Source organism: Cupressus sempervirens, chromosome 6 (genome assembly GCF_028749045.1).
Source record: "Cupressus sempervirens isolate cs-2001-9-10 chromosome 6, ASM2874904v1, whole genome shotgun sequence".
Lineage (NCBI taxonomy): Eukaryota > Viridiplantae > Streptophyta > Pinopsida > Cupressales > Cupressaceae > Cupressus > Cupressus sempervirens.
In genome coordinates, this window is record NC_143123.1 from 379,722,498 (window position 1) to 379,744,028 (window position 21,531).

General features: G+C 37.0%; 1 protein-coding gene across 1 annotated transcript in view; it reads left to right on the forward strand.

Annotated features, from left to right (window-relative positions):
- LOC149552644 (uncharacterized) overlaps positions 1-13,086 on the forward strand; it is a 112,877-nt gene extending 99,791 nt beyond the window's left edge. The window contains exons 3-6 of the mRNA XM_089788219.1: positions 8,041-8,145; positions 8,289-8,405; positions 12,365-12,487; positions 12,596-13,086. Of these exons, the coding sequence (XP_089644345.1) occupies positions 8,041-8,145; positions 8,289-8,405; positions 12,365-12,487; positions 12,596-12,667 (417 nt within the window). The 3' untranslated portion in view covers positions 12,668-13,086. The remainder of the gene's footprint in view (positions 1-8,040; positions 8,146-8,288; positions 8,406-12,364; positions 12,488-12,595) is intronic.
- Positions 13,087-21,531: the final 8,445 nt, after the last annotated feature.

The following is a 21,531-nucleotide window of genomic DNA, read 5'->3' on the forward strand; positions in this document are numbered from 1 at the left end:
AAACTACCGGGGACTAGGTCAATCAAGGTTGACCTGGTCTAGGACTAGGTTGACCTAGGTTGACCTAGTCTAGACAAGGTCAACTTGAGTCGACTTGGTCCTGGAGGTCAAGTCTTGGATGCCACATAAAGATAAGGGTGGAAAGTGGAAGAAGATAGGAGAAAAAGGAGATCGAGCACAAGCATATCCATGGTCCATAGAGGGAATTATGAAGAGGGAGCTAAAAGGTCTTAAAAGGCAAGTGTGTCCATGTCAGCCGACTGGATGGTCCCGACGGTGTTTCTGTAACTGACGGAATGATTGTCGTCGGTGTTTTATATTTTGTAGCCAACGGGTAAATAGTTTGTAGCGGACATAATGTTTGTGGCTGACGGACTCCTCCGGAAAGGTTCGGCGGATAGTATTTATATCCCGTCTGGGATCGTTGTAAAGGGGAATCATCTACTATTACGAATATTATGAAGCATAATGTATGTTTGGCATATGCGAATATAATTCTGCTATTCTGTTCCATGGTCTATATGCGTTCATTTACTTTACCTGTACGGTAAACATTTGGCGCTGTTGCCTTATGAATTTGGAAGGTGGAGGAATGAAGGTTAATGCCAAATCAGCTTAACAAAGATTGGAATAAGGTCAAGGAAAAAGATGGAACCCGTACTGCGCAAGAGAATTTAATTCTGGCACAGCAAGCCGAACGCCGACGGAGATTTCAGAAGATTGCCGACGGAAATCGGAGCACCGAAGAATTGTTGGAGGAGACTCGGCAACGGGTGGAATTGGTGGAAGAAGCATGGGAGTTCTTGAATTTGTGTTCGCCGACGGAGGAAAATTCAGACGGAAGAGCATCAACTCGCACGGCTCGCAGTGTCGAGGGAGCACAAGTGTGGAGTGACCTCTTCGTCCGGGATAGACTTCCACGAGAAACAACTTCAGAAGATCCTTCTTCACCAAGGTTCGCAGCTGTTGACACCTCCGGTGCGGGAGTGCAGACCGCCGGTGTGGGAGTTCATACTGCCGATGTGGGAGTGCAGACCGCCGGTGTGGGAGTTCAGACTGTCGGTGTGGGAGTGCCAACTGCCAGTGTGGGAGTGCCGACCGTCAGTGTAGGAGTACAGACCTCCGGTGTGGGAGTGCACACCTCCAGTGTTGTGATGGCGGGACCCAAAGAAAAGCTGCCGAAGTTTGAGGGCAATGGTACATCCGACCCTATCCGACATTGTAAGACATGTCAGACGATCTGGTGGGCAAATGGAATCACAAATGCCAACGAATGGGTCAGGCAATTTCCGGCGACCCTACGGGGTTTGGCGATTGATTGGTTTTCGGATACGGATCCACAAAAGCTAAATAGCTGGGATAACATTAAAAAGGGGTTCCTGGCGGAATTTAATCTCTTGCGGGATGATAATGAAATCGTAGCAGAGATTTTCAATACCAAACAGGGGAAGCACGAAACTGTCCGTGTCTTTGCCAGGAGATTAAAAGACTTAATAAACAAAATGGAAAGCAAGCCGGCGGATGGATTGCAGAAAAGATGGTTCATGGACGGTCTACGCTCGAAGTTGCGAAGGAAAATGAAAATTGTGCCACCGTCGTCAGATGTGGACACGTATAACAGAGCACTGGACCTTGAAAGTGAGCAGAAGACAAAGAAGTAGAAAACTAGCTCCTCTGATTTTGATGACGACTAGCCTGCTGGAGATGATAGCAGCGACGACGAAGGCAGCAGCAAGAAGGTTCGTGCCCTACAGAAGGATATGGTTCACATGATGGAGTTTAAAAACATGCAGAAAGAGCCAAAAGGCAGTGAGCTGTGGTGCACGGAGTGTAAGACCGACAGTCATACTAAAGGATCGTGTCCAAAGAACCAATTCTGTGACATTTGTCAGATCATGGGCCATTCAACAAAAGAGTGCCCCTTTAACATGAAGACAAGAGGATCTACACAGGTGTTTCTCACATAGGAGGCTTCCCCGTCGGGCAATAGCGGAAATACGAATAGTGCAAGTGCCACATCCGGAGGATATAGGAATAATAGCAGAGGGCAAAATAACAACAATAATAATGGGAGCCAAAGTCGAACTCAGTATGATGCAAACGGACGGCCGATTGTTCAATGCCGAGCATGTAATTTGTGGGGTCATTTTGCACGAGATTGTACAACAGAAAACACACTGAAATTATTATGTAGATGGTGCGGACCTGGCGACCACAAAGATTCCAAGTGTCCAAAGTTTGGAGTAAACTTGATCACTGTTGGCACGGATGTAGAGGAGGTTCTGGCAATTACACGGAGGCAAGCGGAGGAAAAGAGAAAATTGGGGGAAGCGCAGGCGAAAATTGCAAAGGCATCGTCGGCAGGGACATCTTAGTTGAAGGACATCACCGACACCTTGGCAAGGAACTTCGCAGAACAAAACATTGTATGATAGATCTTACAAACGGAGATACCGGTCAAGATAAGTGACCTCCTTCTCACAATGCCCCAGTTATGAACGACCATTCTAAATCATACATTGTTTTCGAAAGCAACGGAGGACACAGGAAGGGACAGTAGGGAAGTGATGACAACAGACCCAATGTTGCTGACACACATCCGGACAGCATCCGACGGTCGTCGAGATGGGGATTTTGGGAAATGTTCTGACAGACACAATTATCGACGGAGGGTCCGGTGTGAATGTGTTGCCGGAGGACACTTGGAAGAAGTTGGGAAAGCCGACGCTGTGGCCACCTACATTCCAGTTGCTCAAGGCGGACCAGCATGGGATCAAACCGTTAGGAACCTTGAGGGCGCAACCGGTAACCATTGGTACGCAACCATTTTTATTGGATTTTGTGGTCATTCTATTGAAAAGAAAAGGATATGATGCTATTCTGGGACGGGATTGGTTGGTGCAAGCAAAAGTAAAACATGATTGGAAACGAAATACCCTATCAATGGAGCGCGGAGGCAAAAAATTCATAATTGACCTGCACACACAAATGGTAGGTGAGGAGGCAACATCGTCAGACTCAGAAGGTGAAGGTGACAGTGACAACGAAAGAAATGACGACGAAGGAAAGAGGAGAATGGAACCAGACGAAGAAGGAATATTGAGACTAGACAGAGGATCGAATGACGACGACCTAGACTCGGTGAATGGCCTTTACCATTGGCAAATAGAAGACGACGAACTCTTTTCGAGTTGTAATATGCTAAGGGTCGACGAAGGTGAGAAAAAGGAGGAAAATGAGTGTCCGGAGGAATATAGAGAAGCAGATGACGCAAAGGAGGTTACGGCTGAAGAAGGGAAGAACATACAATACAGACCCAGAAAAAAGAAAAATTCCATCGTCCGGTACACGGTGAACGGACCGCACAAGAAGAAAAGAATGCATTGCACCATAAAATTGGTTGAAGGGTGCCGACAGCAAGGAAATAAGTTAGATGTGCGACGATCGCAGGCACAGTGGGCAACGGAGGTGATACAGAACAGACGTAAGGCCTGGCATGACAAACATCTCAAACTCAACAAGTTTTCGCCGGGGCAGTTGGTACTCAAGTACGACGGTCGTGATGAAATCAAACAGGAAAGGTTTAAGGCAAGATGGGTTGGACCATATCAGACCCGGGAGGTCGGCGACAATCAGATGATAAAATTGGAGACATTGGACGAGTAAGAGGTGCCTTCGGTAGTCAACAGATTTAAATTGCAAATATATGGTGCCAGGAAGACTCCGTCGCTGTCACAGAATGGCCAGTTGAATCCGTCGTCGTTGCAGAATGGCGACGCTTGGAGGCAAAATTGAGGTGCTGTTTTTCTATTTTATTTTATTTCTGTCAAAAAAAAAAATTGGAAAAAAAAAAAAAAAAAAATTAAAAAAAAAAGAAAAAGAAAAAGAAAAAAAATTAATTAAAAAAAAAAAAAGTAGTAAAAGTCCTGCGGGCAGATGCAGCTGTCCGCGGACTGTCCCGCAGGTGGCTCCCGCGAACTGTCCCGTGGCAGAGGTCCACAGACATGTCCTGCGGGTAGCTGTTTACGGACTGTCCCACAGCAAAGGTCCGTGGACAGTCCCGCGGGTGGCTCCCGCGGACATGTCTCGCGGCAGAGGTCTGCGGATTGTCTCGCGGCAGATGTCTGCAGACTGTCCCGTGGGTAGCTCCTGCAGACATGTCCCGCAGACTCTTTCGTGGGAGGTCTTCCGCAGCATGATCTATCTGTCTGTTTTCATTGTCGGAAGAATTGTTGAGCTTCTCATTGCTGGAGGAGTGGTTTCAGCGAAAGATTGTTGGAGTTTTGATTCTCATTTGCGGAGGAGAGATTGTTGAGTTTGTGTAGAAGATGGGTGTGCGGGGTTTTCTAAAATAATAATTTAAAAAAAAAAAAAAAAAAAAAAAAAGACAATAGATTCAAGTTGTTCAAAATGAGTGACAGATAATGCCAAAGGGAAGGGGAAGCATCAGTGGTTGCCAGAAAGAGTGTGGAATTGGCAGAAAATGACAGAAACAGTGTGTTCCATGCAGTTTTGTGTGGGTTTCAGAGTGCTAATTTGGTCTTCGCGACAAGGGGCGCTGCCCCTCGACCCTGCCCTGTACTGTGACAAGGAGCGCACTTGGGCCAGGGGCGTTGCCCCCTGGAACCCCAGTCGTTGTGGATATCAGTCGTGGGAGTCTAACCAGTTGAGAAGAGTTGAAGTTGCTGCAAGGATGGACTTTCTGTGTACCAGAGGCACTGCGAGTTGGTGTTGGCCGGGAGGCTGTCTTGGTGGATGCGTAGAGAGCTCGGGAGGAGCTAATCATCCAGTTGGAGGCAGTGCAGCGACACTTAGCTCAGTGGACCCAGTGTTGGAAGCAGAGAAAGCAGCACGGGTGGATATCAAGGTCAGCTTGAGGAGACAGTATTGTGTTAGCAGAGGCTCCAGATGTAATGGGATGAATGTGGAAGTGATGTGACAGAAGCAGATTTTTCTTGTTGTAGTCACTCTGATAATGTATTTTGTTTATTAATTTGTCTCAGATATTTTGTAATTTTCGTTCGGAGACGACTTTTCTTTTTGGGTGGATGGTGTTAGTCGACTGGATGGTCCTGGCGGTGTTTCTGTAGCCGACGGAATGATTGTCGTCGGTGTTTTGTATTTTGTAGCCGACGGGTAAATAGTTTGTAGCGGACATAATGTTTGTGGTCAACGGACTCCTCCGGAAAGGTTCGGCGGATAGTATTTATATCCCATCTGGGATCATTGTAAAGGGGAATCATCTACTATTACGGATATTATGAAGCATAATGTATGTTTGGCATATGCAGATATAATTCTGCTATTCTGTTCCATGGTCTGTATGCGTTCATTTACTTTACCTGTACGGTAAACAGTCCATTTTAAGACGGTACAAATGGTACGAGAATTTTGAGATAATTTGAACTAATCCTATTCCCCTTGCACTTACCACACCAATTTGTCCATATGTGGTACAATTTAGTGAATATATCTTGTTCTCAAAAGGACATCAAATTTATATTTTTAAATTTTATTGCAGACAAGCTAGTTGATAGTGAATGTCAATGATAACGAGACTACAAAGTTTAAGAATTGACAAAAAAGAACCCAACACTTGCTAATATGTAATTTCCCCATTTTTGGTGAGTGTTTGATGTTGGCCAGGTTAGTTCATCATTGCAACCCGCATGAGTTGGCAAGGAGATTTGAGGGTCTCAATTGTGGACTTGCTAATTTTTAGTAAGTCTACTTTTGGCAATTATTGTCTTTGGCAGTGCGATGGTGGCATTAGTTTTTGGTCGCAATCTGCATTTGGTTGGTGCATTTAATTAATGGAGTTAATATTTATAACTTTATTAATGGGCCTTCATTAATATAGAGTACTTTATGTTATAATTTGGTGTTATGAAGTTGAAGCCTCTTAAGTGAAAAGTTTCTTCATGAAGCTTTGTGCTAAAAAGGTCATTTATTAAAAGAATTAAATGGAAGCTTCTAATTAATGGTGTGTTGGTGAAGCCAAGTGGATTATAAAAGGTTGCTTTATGAAGCAAATGATCTATCCAGTTGACTAATTTGTTTTTGTTGTTTTCTTGAGAGCATTTTCTGATCTGTGAATTCAATTCCCTTGCTGAGTTATAAGAGTTTGCATCCGAGTTATTGAGTCTTTCACTTTTATATTTTTCTTGCTCTGGAAGAAATTGTTTGTGCTGAGAGTTTGTGTGGAGAGTTTGTAGTGTATTTATTTGTCACAAGGAGGTTTGAATCTTGCATATAGATACTGCTGTTGCTGAGAAGCATTATTGTTGGAGAATTGACGTTTGGAGTCTTGTTGTTGAGCAACTCATTATCTGTGTTGGGCATGAGTGTTTGAGGAATTCATTTCCCAGGTGTTAATCGTTGTGGTGTCTATATCACTTTGGGTAATCTCCATCAGCGTCTATGATTTCAGTATCCAGTTCTGCACGCAAACATGTGTAATTGTAGTGTGGCGTGAGTCTTATCTTGCCAATTTGGAGGGAAATTCATCTGCAACCTGAGCCACTGGGTTGACTTTAATGTCTTCCATTTCCTGTATTGGATGCCTACTTCCTGTGCCTGGAGATGACATTCCTACTGCAATAGGGAGTCCACAAATTCATTGACGTTCAAATGCCAATACCATCTGCGCTCGGCCAGCATTTTCAGCATTTGGAATAGGCACTGATTTCCCTATCGGGCTTGTCCAAAAACACTATAGTTGGTTGCTTTGACCTGTATTCTTCAGCGCTGCCTGTTCTGGTATTTGGCAGCTGTCACCTCTGTTAGAGCGGCGAATATCACAGAGGAAAAACATCATTGTTGGCGACTGTAATCAACCTGGTCGGGCTTGCTCCGACGTCTTTTTCAGGTGTTATTTATGCTTGCATTTCAAGCACCTAGATTGGTTTCAATCCTGGCATTGCATTCCAAGCTGCATTTTGTGAAAAAGCTTTTTAGTTATTGTGTATTTTGATTATCAGGTTCATTATTTCGACTTGCGCATAATTGTGTCAAGTTCAATAAATGAAAATTGTGCTAAAGCAATTAATAAAGTCGGGAGTTGCTCATTAATTGTTTATCAACAGTCTGATATCGATTTCCAGTTGAGTTGTGTATGTGTGGTTTTAATTGAATGAGTTGGAGAATTAATCCTTATGCTGGCATTAGATCTAGTTATATGCATATATCTATCTAAAAGTTCATATGCTCTAAAGATCAAGTTTGCTTGCATGTGTTTGAAGAAGTGCCAAACATCTGAATAGTGGGTGTTTGTTTAAGTTAAACCGATAGGGGTTTTACATAATATTAGTCAACTTAAATGCATTTTGTAACCTCATTCAACATACAAATTTTTGACTAGAATATTAAATGATTACTTTCAGTAGATTCCATGTAACTAGTACTTGGTATGTTAGTTGTCATGTCTGATAACAAGAACTATATTTGAGGACCACGTTGGCAATATATTTTGAATGGAATCCTGAAGATATTTTACCCTCTTCTGACATTCAGCTCTCCCAAAACCTAACTAATAAATTTACTCTTGTGTAGCACCTCTTTATAAGAATGGTAACATGGATAATGTACCTCTCTTCTAGATCTTAGAAATCAACAATCAATTCACCATTTAGAGTAAAAAGAACCATGGAATGTCTTTTATTTTTCTTTTGTAGCGTGTTAACTGGTAATCCAGTATGTATGCCCCTATAAACATTAAGGGGCAGCTCTTTGAGAGATAAGAATTCTTCATGACATGCTTGAATTGTATTTCTGATCCATTATCGACTACAGCATTTCATGGTTATTAACAAAGATAATACTAAAGGTCAATAAAATCTTAAGGAGAGAGCTGGTTTGGACACAGAGGATTAAGAAAGCATTGTAACTGCATGATTTAATTTGTGTGGCAATAAATATATGAAAGGGATCAATTTATCTGGATAGAGAATGTGATGTTTTTAAAAAGGTGCGAACAAATAATTTTATTAAATACATTTCAATTTTTAATGAGTACTTGGTTTTTCCTTCCCAATCTTGCAGATGGATGCATTGATGCGCAACGACTGGCCTGAGGAAAATAGTGGAATTAGAACTGCTTTCTTATTTTCAAAGCCAAATAAAGTTGAAGAGATGCATGTTGGACAGGTATCAATGTTCATATTTGGTTTAGTGAATAACATTTATTGTGTTGTTTTCTTGTTAAATTGGGTTTGTTATTAATGTATTTAATTTATCCTTTTTGCTTGTTCTTTATGACAAACTGTGAACATGTAGAAGGGTGACCGCAGGCTGTCACAGCTGCAAAAACTTGGAGGGCTGCTGAAAGCTATCTTACATTTGAACAATTTGTTACACATATCAAAGAATCCCAATATGCACCAATGATATACTGTTTAGATTGGGAGGTAAGAACTAACCATATAGACCATATAGAAAAAATGTTCTTCATTTCATGCCCAATTTTGTTTCTTATTGAAATCACTAAATGAACTGCTATATTTGGCTGATGATAGACTAGTTTCAACTTTCACTGTCTGGAAACCTAATTATCTCTGATTTGGTATTATAAATAGATTCCAATTTGGCTATGTTTCCTTTAAAAATCTATTAGGATTGTTTGGTTTATCCCTTGCACAGGCTCAGCTGTTATGAACAGTATTCAAGAAATTCAGAGAAGTATTTGTTTCAGATTCTATATACTTCAAGATGAGGTATCCATCAATTCTAATTGAAGGGTTATAATCAATGAAAATTTAATACAAGTCTTCTACATTGATAAAAGTGCAAAAAATTACTGGTTAATATTTTTGAACTTTGAAGTAATGCAATATTAGTGATCATTACTGACAAGAAACCTCAATGCTACTTTATTTGACAATGTTTCGAAACATTGCTGTGGGTTTCATGTTTCTTGAGGAACACTTTCATGTTATTTCTTGGAAATAGACCTAGAGAAATTGGGGGCATGTGGATCAAGAATCTGTTAAGCCATGAGGTTCTTTTGCTATTAAATAGATTTGCTTATGCTCTAGTCGGGGTTGAGCCTTGGAAGATTCTAGTCAGATATAATGCAGATTCTAGCTTCTCTAAAGGTAAGCCTGGCTGTAAAGGTTTGCATTCTTAGGATATTTTGTTTGGTCCGTCAAAGTTAGCTCTAGGGTATCTACTAGGGTTCAATTTGGAAGGAATAGGAGCTGCTAGAGATTTTAACGAAAGGGCATGAAGGACCATATCTATATCTTGACATTGTTTGTGAGGCCTCTTATGTTTTGTGAGAGCATGGACAATGATAAATCACTATATTGCCTAAGGCTCCAATATTTTTCCGTACATAGGTCCACTGTCAAATAGGAAGTCCACAAATTCTTATCTAAAAATTGAACTTTGATGACTTGACTTGGGGTTTTCATGTGTACAATGCCTAATCAAGGACTTGAATAGTTAGGTACCATTTGTAGCTTCTAGAATGTTTTTCAGGGGACCAATAAAGAGGCTGAGGCATAAGCTCTCGTTTTGGATCTTCCATTTTATCATCAAAGGGTAATCTTTGATGAAATCAATAAAAAGGGCACTACAATTTGAGGTTGAATCATATTCTTCAAGAAGCTTGGATTTTTTTGGCTTTCTTCTTTGTTTATGAATGCAAACACTGCTATTGAGAAGTGAACTCGATGGAAAATAGATTATAAAATTATGCCATAGATTTAGCGGAGGAATCATAAGGTGTATGGTCTTATGATTTTCGATGAATTATGGTGATGGGTGGGACAAATACAAAGTTGTCCAAGTTAACTAAGCATGCAAACCATTTATTTGGAGGTGGAGTATGCAGTCATCTAGTGGATAGGCAATTATTCAGTTTGTTCTTGCAATGGCATTTAGTCTTGTTTGCCATCAGTCTACTATGGAAGTTGTGAACCTACACATTGTGAGATAGGAGGTTGATGTAGGAGCATCGTGTTGTGACCTTTTCACACCATCACCCTCTTGCAAATGGGAACCCCCACTTTTTCTTTGTAAATTAGTAATTTGTATTAGTCTGGCAATAATTTTGAAGTCTCATGTGTTGATAAAGTGAAGTTTGGGCAATGCAGAGGTACAAGTCAACTCCTAGTTTGCAAGTCTGGATCTCTGAGTGAGTTAGAAGTTGTAATTTTCAAGCCATGATCCAAGCACTTAGTGGATTTTCAATTCTATTGAGTGGTGGTTGGTCCAGTTACTCATGAGATTTTAAACTGCAAGATAGAGGAACACAAGTGGACTGCCAAGGCCTAAGCCTAATCTTTGTTTTGAATAGAATCTCTCTAAGTATAGATCAAGTTTGGTTGAACTTCCAATCAATTGCTCACTTCTGGTTTACATTGCAACGAAAATCCTAACAACATGTGGGTTTCCGCCGAGTCTTGATTGGAATTGTCAAAAATATTGAGAATTATAAGTTAGGGTGCCAAATTCCTAACTACCTTATTCTCCCATTAGAATTCAAATTGATTAAGTTGAAAACACAACGTATGTAATCATTTCTGGCCATTTTTATAAAAGATCATATCTGATCTACTCATCATCAAAGATCTGGGGATGAATACATCATCTAATCAACTGATCAGTACACCCTCAATGGACAAGATAATGAGGAAAATCACCAAAGAGTGCTAAAGATTATTTTTCTACAAAAGTTTACCATATTTCCACAACAATAGATAATATTATATACGTGGTTGACTACAGACCAATGCAACATGGGTGCTGGGGGACGAGTTTCTGGGATGGGAAAACAAGGCTTCAATTTGGTGTGGGGGGAGGGGGGGTTGATGGCAGCAGTGTTGTAATATACTATACATATAGTACTTCAAATGCTAGTTATCAAATGATGTATACAAGTGTAAGAACTAATAAATTATAATACCAAATACTTGAACCTAGCAAAATTGCAACATAAATATCATAAAGATGATCACATTGAACTGTATGATTACTATGATACTAAAAAAAGCACACAATCATATACATACAGTCAAGAATATGTATATGTAGAGTGTGTGTTTGTGTTTGTAATGGTGACCTTTACAGTAGCCAGTAAACCCCCTTTCTATCACAAGGTCTGCAGCTGCAACCTTCTTGCAGAAACCCCCGGCTGTGAGATTGTGGTGCAAAGGTGGTGGTGGGGAACTTGGGAATGCAAATGTCCCCGACCCGGGTGCATGGGGTTTGTGGGGCAGGGGGAAAGTCCCTGTGTTACACTGCTACAGACCCATGTGAGGAGATAATTTCTTCCCATATTATAAGAAGCTCGAACATGGGGAATAATATATTTTGGCAATTTATTATAAAGCATGGATAGAAGATGGTACTCAGTAGTCATATTACTATGGACTGGGGGAAGCAGAAAATATCCTGCTGGTGGATTTTATAAACCAGGGAAACAAGAGAACGATAAAAACAATTATAATGATAACAATGATGATGATGCTAATAATTTCAGTAAGAATAGTAATAATTTTAAAACAATGAATTATACTATCAATCGAAGAACTTGCAGAATGCTGTCTAGCGGTCAGGTGATATCATTGGTATGAAGGTAACCTGAAGTTTGAACCATTGCTGTTGGTATTGCATACCACAGTTTGATAAAATATCAATGGTATGTCCTGGTTGGCCAGACTTATTTTCAGAGATAACCCATGCACCAGTCCTAGAATGGCTGGAGCTAGGAAAAGCAGAAAATATGTTATTCAATCCCAATTTGGTGCAATGATTATGATTTTTGGATTAAAACTTTGTGATAATTAATCATGAATTCTATTATTTGAGTAATGTGAGGGCCTGAAGTTAATCAATGGCCAGAAATTTTCTCTTGATTTTATGTGCTTGGGGAAGTCCTTTTGGGGTACAAACTTTTGATCCATGATCACTAGTGATATCTGTTGATTTAATGTCCTTTGAAGGTCATCAAGTTACAAGGTCAGATTGACTGAAATTTTCATTTTTCAGTTTTTATTTCTTTATCTTTCTCTGGAAACAATAGCAAAGGATAATTTATTGGTGATCTCGATTAGATAATTGTTGAAGTGATCCTGCTACAGCACTGAGTGAACCAGCAGAGGAAGATAATTGGGAAGCTTAAGGGATGAAAACTGTTCTGAAAATATTCAAAATTTTGCCCTATTTCTCCTCTATTTTTCATTTTCTTTGTCATATTTGATCCTCAGTCTGCAGGCCATATTTTCAAATATGTTGTAGCATACTATGGAGTAAATAACTTCAGCGTATCTTCCATGAACCTGTGGGGTGGTGTTATATTCTGTGATCAGGGATATATTACTTTTGGCGTTTGCTTATAATGTGTGCTTTTCTGCATGTGTAGGTTGCATCCTCTGTTTTCTTCCATGGACTAGGTGATTCACGAGCAGTACAGGCTGTAAAAGTAACAACAGAAAATGCAGATGGGTCTAGGAAAGAATATACTTACACATTTTGCCTAGAAAAGGTGACGGCAGTTGTATTTGTGATAAGAATGCTAGAAAGTCTAAATTTGGAGTGCACAATTATGTTGTAGATTTGATTGAATAGACTAACTTTTTTTATTGGTTTACAGATACTTCGAGGGCCATACAAGAATATATGGATGGTTATGGGTGTGAAACTTGGAGACTATGCCAGTGCCTGAGGTGGTTCTCAGCTATCTGTTACGAACTTCTAAAAGACACATCATATGTGAAAGAACATTCATCACAGTATTGAAATTTTATATTTTGTAAGAATCCTGGGGAAAGAGTGCTTGTAAAAGGAATCTGCACCCTGCAAATCTCCTATCTTTAGCACACAGAACTGCAGTTACAGATTTAGGCATTGGACTTGTAAGGTGTGCTTTGAGAATGAAGAGAATTTCCAATTGTGGTTCTTGTACCTTGAACTAGAGCCTTAAGAACCTTCTAGTGTCGTAGTTGCTCAAAAACCCGATACATTTATTTGAAGTCTGGTCTCACAGATGCCCGCTCTATTATTTTTATTTGATTATGGATTCATTGAGACGTATAAATCTTACAGTGTGATGAATAGTCAAAAAGAGTGTATTTAACAAGTAAATTTGTTTGCTTGAAATCAGAGATATGTAGTTTTAACATTCTATTCATGCATTGAAAAATCATTATTCATATTCAAATGGAATTATTTTTATCAATTAACATTACATTTGATTTGGGCCTAAAAGAAAAGCCTATATATAAGACTGTCAATCAGATCAATTTGTCAATTTGAAACATGTTGGTAAACTGACTCATTACTGCAAAAATATTCTCCAGAATGACCTTCCTTGCTCAATGAGCAGTGCCAACAGTTGGAGAGATTGCAATCTTCCTTTGTGTGAGGGGCAACTTCTTGTATGACTTGTTAAGAATATTAACCAAGATAAACCTATAGGTCTGACGGTACAGACCATACATCCTTTTTATAGTAATATATCTCTAATGTTGGCATTTAATGATATATCTCTCTCTCTCTCTCTCCTATAGGTGCCAAGTTAGGAAGGGTTAACAGTTGGAGAGATTGCAATCTTCCTTTGTGTGAGGGGCAACTTCTTGTATGACTTGTTAAGAATATTAACCAAGATAAACCTAGAGGTCTGACGGTACAGACCATACTTCCTTTTAATAGTAATATATCTCTAATGTTGGCATTTAATGATATATCTCTCTCTCTCCTATAGGTGCCAAGTTAAGGGACATACCCTTTAGAAAGGATATATAAGTAGGTTGTAAATGCAGATTATAGGACACATAGTTACAATAGTCTGCTCCTATAAGCATTTTATATTTTGCAATTTATATATGAGATTCTCTATCACAATAAAAGGTTAAATATTTGATATTGTATCTGCATTATAATAAACACTAATTTCATCAATATTCATACTACTTAGAAGATTATTCTCAGCATATAAGACTGGATTAAAAGTCTGATTAAGAGAAGGATTTAACAGAAACTTTACATGGTATCACAACTTTGGTAATCAAACCTAGGCTCTGCTAAATTTCAGTAATCAAACTTTGTACACATCAAGCAACAATCTTCTATCTTCCATGGCTTACACAATTAGACCCAAGGACAGGTTTGATGGGAAAGAGCACTTTAAAGCCTGGAAGTTAAGAATCATGATGATTCTTGAAGAGAACAATGTAAAATAATTCATTGATGGAGCATCCAAACAACCCTTAGTTGAACCTCACAAATCTATTTGGAGTAGAGGAAGTAGAAAAGCTATTCAAATAATCTTGGATGGAGTTAAAAATGATATTGTACCTATGCTTACAAAACATCAAACTGCCTTTGATATGATGAATGCATTACGAAATGCCTATGAAGTAAACAATGCAAAAAAAGACAATTGAATCACATTCAGATAAAAAAAGGAGAATCAATAAGTTCTTACTTTTTAAGGGTTGCTAGCATTAAAGATAAACTATCAAGCATAGGAACCATCATTAGTGACACAAAATTAACACTTATGGCTATTGATGGATTGCCAGATTCATGGGAGACATTCATACATGGAATAAGTGCCAGAGATCAGCTCTCAGACTTTAATAGACTCAAGAATGATTGTCTTTAAGAGGAATCTAGAAAACTAAAAAAAGGAGGGAAACCAAAATAGAAGATGAAGAACTTCACGTTCTTAATGCAAACTCCTATAAAAGCAAGAAGAAGCATTTCAAGAAAAAAAAAAAGAAAATCAAAAGAATGGAAAGCCTAAGAAAAATCTATCTAAAATAAAGTGTTTCAAATGTGAAAAATTTAAACACTATAGATCTAATTGTCTTAAAAGTTCCAAACAACAGGGAAATTGTACAAATGTCATTAGAGAAGAAGATACTTATGATCATGAGAATTGTGTTTTGTATTCCTTTCTATCAAATGAAATTTCAAATAAAGCATGGGTAATTGATAGTGGATCTTCTAGACATATAATAAGATACAAATAAACTCTAGATTTTTTATTAGAGAAGGTTAACGGTGAAGTTACCATTGGTGATAACTCAACACACTCCATTGAAGGAATTGGAAATTTACTTTGAAACTAAAATAAAAAAATACTCTTTTTCTTAAAGGTGTACTCTATGTACCAGGGATTAAAAGAAATCTAATCTCAATTACAACATTTGAAGATGATGGACACAATGTTGCATTCATGGGTCCCAAAGGGAGAACTTAAAAGAAATTGAAGATGGAATTCAAAATATGAACCTTCAAGAAAATTCAAAGAAAATACCACTTTGGGCCATTAAAAAAGTTGAAGTAGCTTAAGACTTTGTTGCACCTTCCGAAACAGTCAGAGAAAGCAAAAGACCTAAAAGATTCTTTGGTTATACAACTAACATAAGTGATTTATCCAAAACAGAGCCAACCAATCTCTCTGATGCTATTAAACATACAACTTGGAAAGAAGCTATGACAGAAGAATACAAATCTATCATGGAAAATGATGTTTGAAAAATTGGTCCAAGACCTAAAGGAAAATATGTTGTTTCTTCCAAATGGATATTTAAAATAAAGCACGCTGTTGACGGTACTATTGAGAAGTATAAAGCCAGATTTGTAGTTAGAGGATTTTCTCAAAAAGAAAGGATTGATTATGAAGAAACCTTTGCTCATGTTGCCAAATATACCTCCGTAAGAGCAGTCTTAGCAATTGTCGCATCAAAGGGATGGAAGGTACATTAGATGGATGTGAAAACAACATTCCTAAATGGAAAGATTTTAGAAGAAGTATATCTAGAACAACTTAAAGGATTCGAAACTCATGATCCTAGCGCTTTTGTTTCCAGGCTCAAGAAAGCTCTGTATGGGTTTAAACAGGCTCCTAGGGCTTGGTATGAAAGAGTTGATAAGTATCTCACCAACTTAGGATTCTCCAAGAATGCAGTTGATCCAAATATATATTATAAAAGAGATAAAGATGATATGGTGATTTTGATACTGTATGATGATGATCTATTAATAACAAGTGATGATCATCTCATAAATCAGTGTAAGAAAGATCTAACTAGAGAATTTGAGATGAAAGATTTGAGACTCCTTCATTACTTCCTAGGACTGGAAGTACGATAGAATTTTGACAGTATCATACTAAATCAAGGGAAGTATACATCAGATATTTTTAAAAAAATTGGAATGTGGAATTGCAAACCTATGTCTTCTCTAATGGATACTAATCTACATAAACTCAAGGAAGTAGCTGCAGAATCAACATCCATAGATTCTACTCTCTATAGATAGATGATTGGGTCTCTTATGTACTTAGTAAATACAAGACCAAACATTTGCTATGAAGTTAATGCCTTAAGTCAGTTTATGTGTGAATCAAAGGAGATTCACCTAGTCATAGTTAAACACATTATGAGATACTTACTAGGCACTCTTAATTTCGGACTCAAATATGAGAAAGTTGCTTTAGACTTACATGGATTCATTGATTTAGATTGGGGTGGAAGTGTTAAAGATAGGAAAAGTACTTCAGGATGCTGTTGCAGTTTGGGATCAATAATGATATCTTGGATATGTAGAAAGCAGTCTTCAGTAGCATAGGGTTCCACAAAAGCCGAATACATTGCAGCGACGATGGCCTCTTGAGAAGCAGTATGGCTGAGGAAGTTACTTGTGGTATTATTTGGGCAAGTTATGAATCCCACGATTATTCATTGTGATAATTAGAGTTCCATCAAGCTCTCAGTGAACCTAGTTTTCAATGATAGGTCCAAGCATATTGAAATTCCTTACCATTATGTAAGAGATATGGTAGACAAGAATTCTATAAAATTTGAATACATTTGCACTGCAGATCAGACAATAGACATATTCACCAAACCTTTATCTAGAGTGAAGATAGAAAACTTTAAGAGGGGACTTGGTATGGTTGAGTTGTAATCCATTTGTACTTTCTTGATTATTAATAAAATAATTTTATTTTGTCAGGCTATTGACTATTATGGGCTCCACCATTTGTATTCATTATTTTAAGAGGTGACAATTTTTGAAAATAATGAACACTTGTATAAAACATTATGAGAGGTGATGATCTCTTAGATAATGTGCTAAATAGTAGAGTTCTACTGTAAGATTTAGATGAGTTCAAGATCATATTGTGATATTGACATTGCTATGTTCATGAGTCACAAATTGGATAAAGGAAGAATATTGGTATTCTTTGGGTTTATCCTGTATTTTGGTAGATTTTAATACTCAGGATCATGTTGTGATATGGAAATACCAGTTTCAATAAAATCATAACTTGGATAAATGAACAGATTACTCTTCATATTTATCTTGTATAATATCATTAGTGACAGTGATTTGTCATTTCACAGGATTAGTAATATGACTTTGTATCACATGTTCTATGATACCACATACGAGGAAAAGATAGACAGATATAGAGTATTAGTTCTTGCTTATTCATCTATATTGGTGTTGCTAGATATAATATCTCTCTGTAGGATTATTAGGTTAAGAGGGAGTGTTAAGAATATTAACCAAGATAAACCTACATGTTTGATAGTACGGACCAAACTTCCTCTTAATAGTAATATATCTCTAATGTTGGCATTTAATGATATATTTATCTCTCTCCTATAGGTGCCAAGTTAGGAAGGGTTATGTCCCTTGAGGGACATATCCTTTAGAAAGGATATATAAGTAGGTTGTAAATGCAAATTATAGGACACACAGTTACAAAAGTCTGCTCCTATAAGCATTTTATATCCTGCAATTTATATATGAGATTCTCTATCACAATAAAAGGTTAAATATTCAGTATTGTATTTGCATTATAATAAGCACTAATTTCATCAATATTCATACTACTTAGAAGATCATTCTCAACATATAAGACTGGATTAAAAGTTTGATTAAGAGATAAGGATTTAGCAGAAACTTTACATGACTAGGGGTATTTGTGATTTTTTGTGTACATTTACCCTGAAATTACATGAAGGAGAAAACATAAAACTAAAACAAGATGAAGAAAAGAAACCCCAAATGATACACATAAGAATACTAAATAGAATTTCAAAATGGACAATGATCACAAAGGGGTTTTCACCACATAAATGCAATGATGATGAAATATGGATAACAAAACTTGACATACAAAAATATAAGCTATCCTAGTACATTCACATCAAGATACCATAAAGTGAGTGCATTTTTTGCCAAATCAATTACATAGATTTGAAAGACTATTGGATTCCACCATTACATAACAAATTACTAACTTAAAATACGAAAAGTAGCAATAATAAGTGACGACCACTTTCGAGAAATACGACAAAATGCATTCTTCATTATTTCTTTGAAAAGTTACAACTTTAAAAATAATTTTGTTCATAGTGTAGACCCAAAAGCCTTTTTAAAATTTTCTTTATAGTTTCCCCTTTGTCAAAATTTTGCTTTTACAATGGAAATATCCTTGTATTTATAGGATTCTTCACATAACTAACTTCTCTTCTGAGTACTCATTTTTGTGTAAATTGGATGAAGTTATGAACCTTATGATTATTGTGCAAAGATAATCAAATGATTCACTCTAACCAAGAGTGACCAAAGTCACCATTTTCAAGCTCATAACTTGAAGCCTATAAATTTGAGAAGTTAAATGACTGATCTAAAGTAAGCATTGATCTCCATAAAAATTGAGTGAATCTTTTTACACTCGAAGTATAAATGTGCACAACTTTGAATTCTAATTGTTAGCTTGGTTTGTATTTGAAAACAATTCATTGAATGATCCTTGCACTTTCCAAATATTGGCATTCTGTGATACATATTTTTTCGAGGTATTTGTAATGAATGCTTCACGCCTTGATGGATTTTTAGAGCCTATTTTATGTCAATACTTGCAATCCCTGGGAAATTTTCCATGCAACAAATTCATTTTGTGAATAGTCATGCATTAGGAGGTGACAATGCTATGAGACAATTTGGTAAACAATTCATATGTTTTGCTTCTACTGCAAGCCATAGCTCAGGTTGTTGAGAAGATTGGATACATACTTGCAGTCCTCTTCAATGCTTCCACATTCAAAGCTTATTTCTTTCTCTGAAGCACATGTTTACCTTATCCTCTATCTATCCTAAATTTTTGTTTCTTTATGGAATCAAACATCTCTCTTTTGGGACATCCTCTGATGGATTCATATCTCTCACCCAACACAATCTCAAGAATGTTCATCAATCTTTTGATAGACAACGATGACAAAAAGGTAGGGAAATTTATATTTACACTTGGCAATCTCATTATATATAGAAATTCCAAAGCTACATGATGAAATTTGTGAAGCATTATGTGAACCTTTGCACATGTATGATTATCGATATGATTATTTCCAAACTCCTACAACTTGTTAGTTACTACAATGAACTATAGTAGAGCCTACCACATGTAAACAATGATTAATCAATCTTTATTCAGCCAGTCAAACTATTCAACTTTCATGCACAAATTCATTTTTGCTTGTGTTATATCCAAACTTGTGCACTTTTTACCTAAGGTTTTAATTCACGATATTTCTGAGGCCCATGATTGGTGTAGCAAATGGCTAGCCATATTCCAATGCAAGCGAACAAACAAGACCATATGTTTTGTTAGTGAGTTTGGTGTCTGGCAGACACTTTCACATATATATGTTAGAAAGTAAAGTCCACCAATATAATGGGTGGGGGGGTTGGGGGGGGCAGGTGAATCAATTATATAACTATTATAACAATTATCAACCTTATTAACATTTAAGCATTTGAACAATATAATCAACAACTATAACAAAATACTCATACACAATAACACCAAGATATGTTAACTAGGGAAACCCTTGATCATAAATGATGTACTAATATAAATGTTCCTTGTTAGAGGATGGACTTTGTTAGGAGTCAATAAATACATTCAGTAGTTACCTATTAGGAGACTTTGAATCCCTGTTACAAGATTTCAACTTTATTAGGAGTTGTAGAAGGTAGATGGACCCAGTATCCAAACAACTTTAGGGGTAAGATCACTGAACTCACTATCCAACTGATCTCTGTATTATTCCTTGAAGAATAATAGAATGAACTATTCTTGTACTTCCTTTGTCCTTATTGTCAATTAGGATCGCACTTATAGCGAGATGCAGAATCTAGCTATCTTGTTGAAACATGGAAACTCTCTCGGGTGGTGGGTTGTCCTAAAATGAGAGATGAATCTTTGGAAGCTAGGTCGGTTCCTAAATAATGATCACCTAAAAACTAAATTGTATGAGGGAAAAGGGATGAGAAGTGAATGACAATCATAGATATTAAACCTAAATGAGGTGATATACCAATAATTCGTATGCATCTTTAATCAAATCAACACAAATTACACATAAGACGAATGATTCACAATACCTAGATAAACATGCAAATACAAAAGTGATTCTATGCAAGGACCTAAAATCTTCTGCTTTGAAAGGAAAACATATGTTTTACCAATTTTCTGAAAAAACAAAAAAGACATAGAAAAAGACCTACAATTAAAAGTATCGAGATTCTAACATGCAATAAGGAATATAGCTTTAATGAAGGACAAACACAACATAAAAATAAAGAATCCACAATATTGCACAAAAATCGATGAGAAGGAATCGATGAATCTGTATAATCAATGCTGAAAAAATCTATGCTACAAAGTGCTCTTACAATCAACTCAAAATTTGCAATGTGCAAAAAATTTGAGCCCGAAAGAAGATACCTCATAATGAGGTGAATGTACAATAAATAGAGTTCAAAACCCTAATTCAAATATTAGAAACATGCATGGAAAAAATAAGTCAAAATTGATCCAAACTATGAAGAAACCCTTGAAAATTGCTCTCAACCACCTATCTAACCGATAGCCAACTAGAAAATTGCCTCCTCAAAATCATGCCTAAAAACCCCATGTTGGATCTCAAAATCAACCCAAGAATATAACGTGTGAAACTTGTCAATAACCATGCAAAAATGCTTAAAACAGGGTCCCATAATGAACTGCATGCAAAACTAGCCCTAATTGCTCCATATGTTGCCAAAAGTAGCACTAAAGTGCTCCATCACTGCATGGAAAACTCAAACCACCCTTAACTAAGAACAAACTCCATGTAACGTCTAGTTGATTGAAATAGTCTATCTCTACTAAAAATAAAACTCTTTGCTTTTATTGAAAGACTCAACTAAAAACACTTCAGATCTTAAAATAGACTCCCAACTTCATAATTATCTTATCCTTTGCATTGCTTCATCCACTTGTTTCCCCCATTTTATAATAATTAATATTAACAAAGGCTTTATAATTGTAGCCATTTGATATATTAATTTTACAAGATTTATGCAAATATTTCTCTTTGATCATATTTATCAATATTAATGTGTTTAATAAATATTAAATAATAAATATTATTATTTACTAAATATTAAACATATTAATGTTTATAAATATGATAAAAGACAAGTACGATAAAATATTTTATAAAATTATATATATAT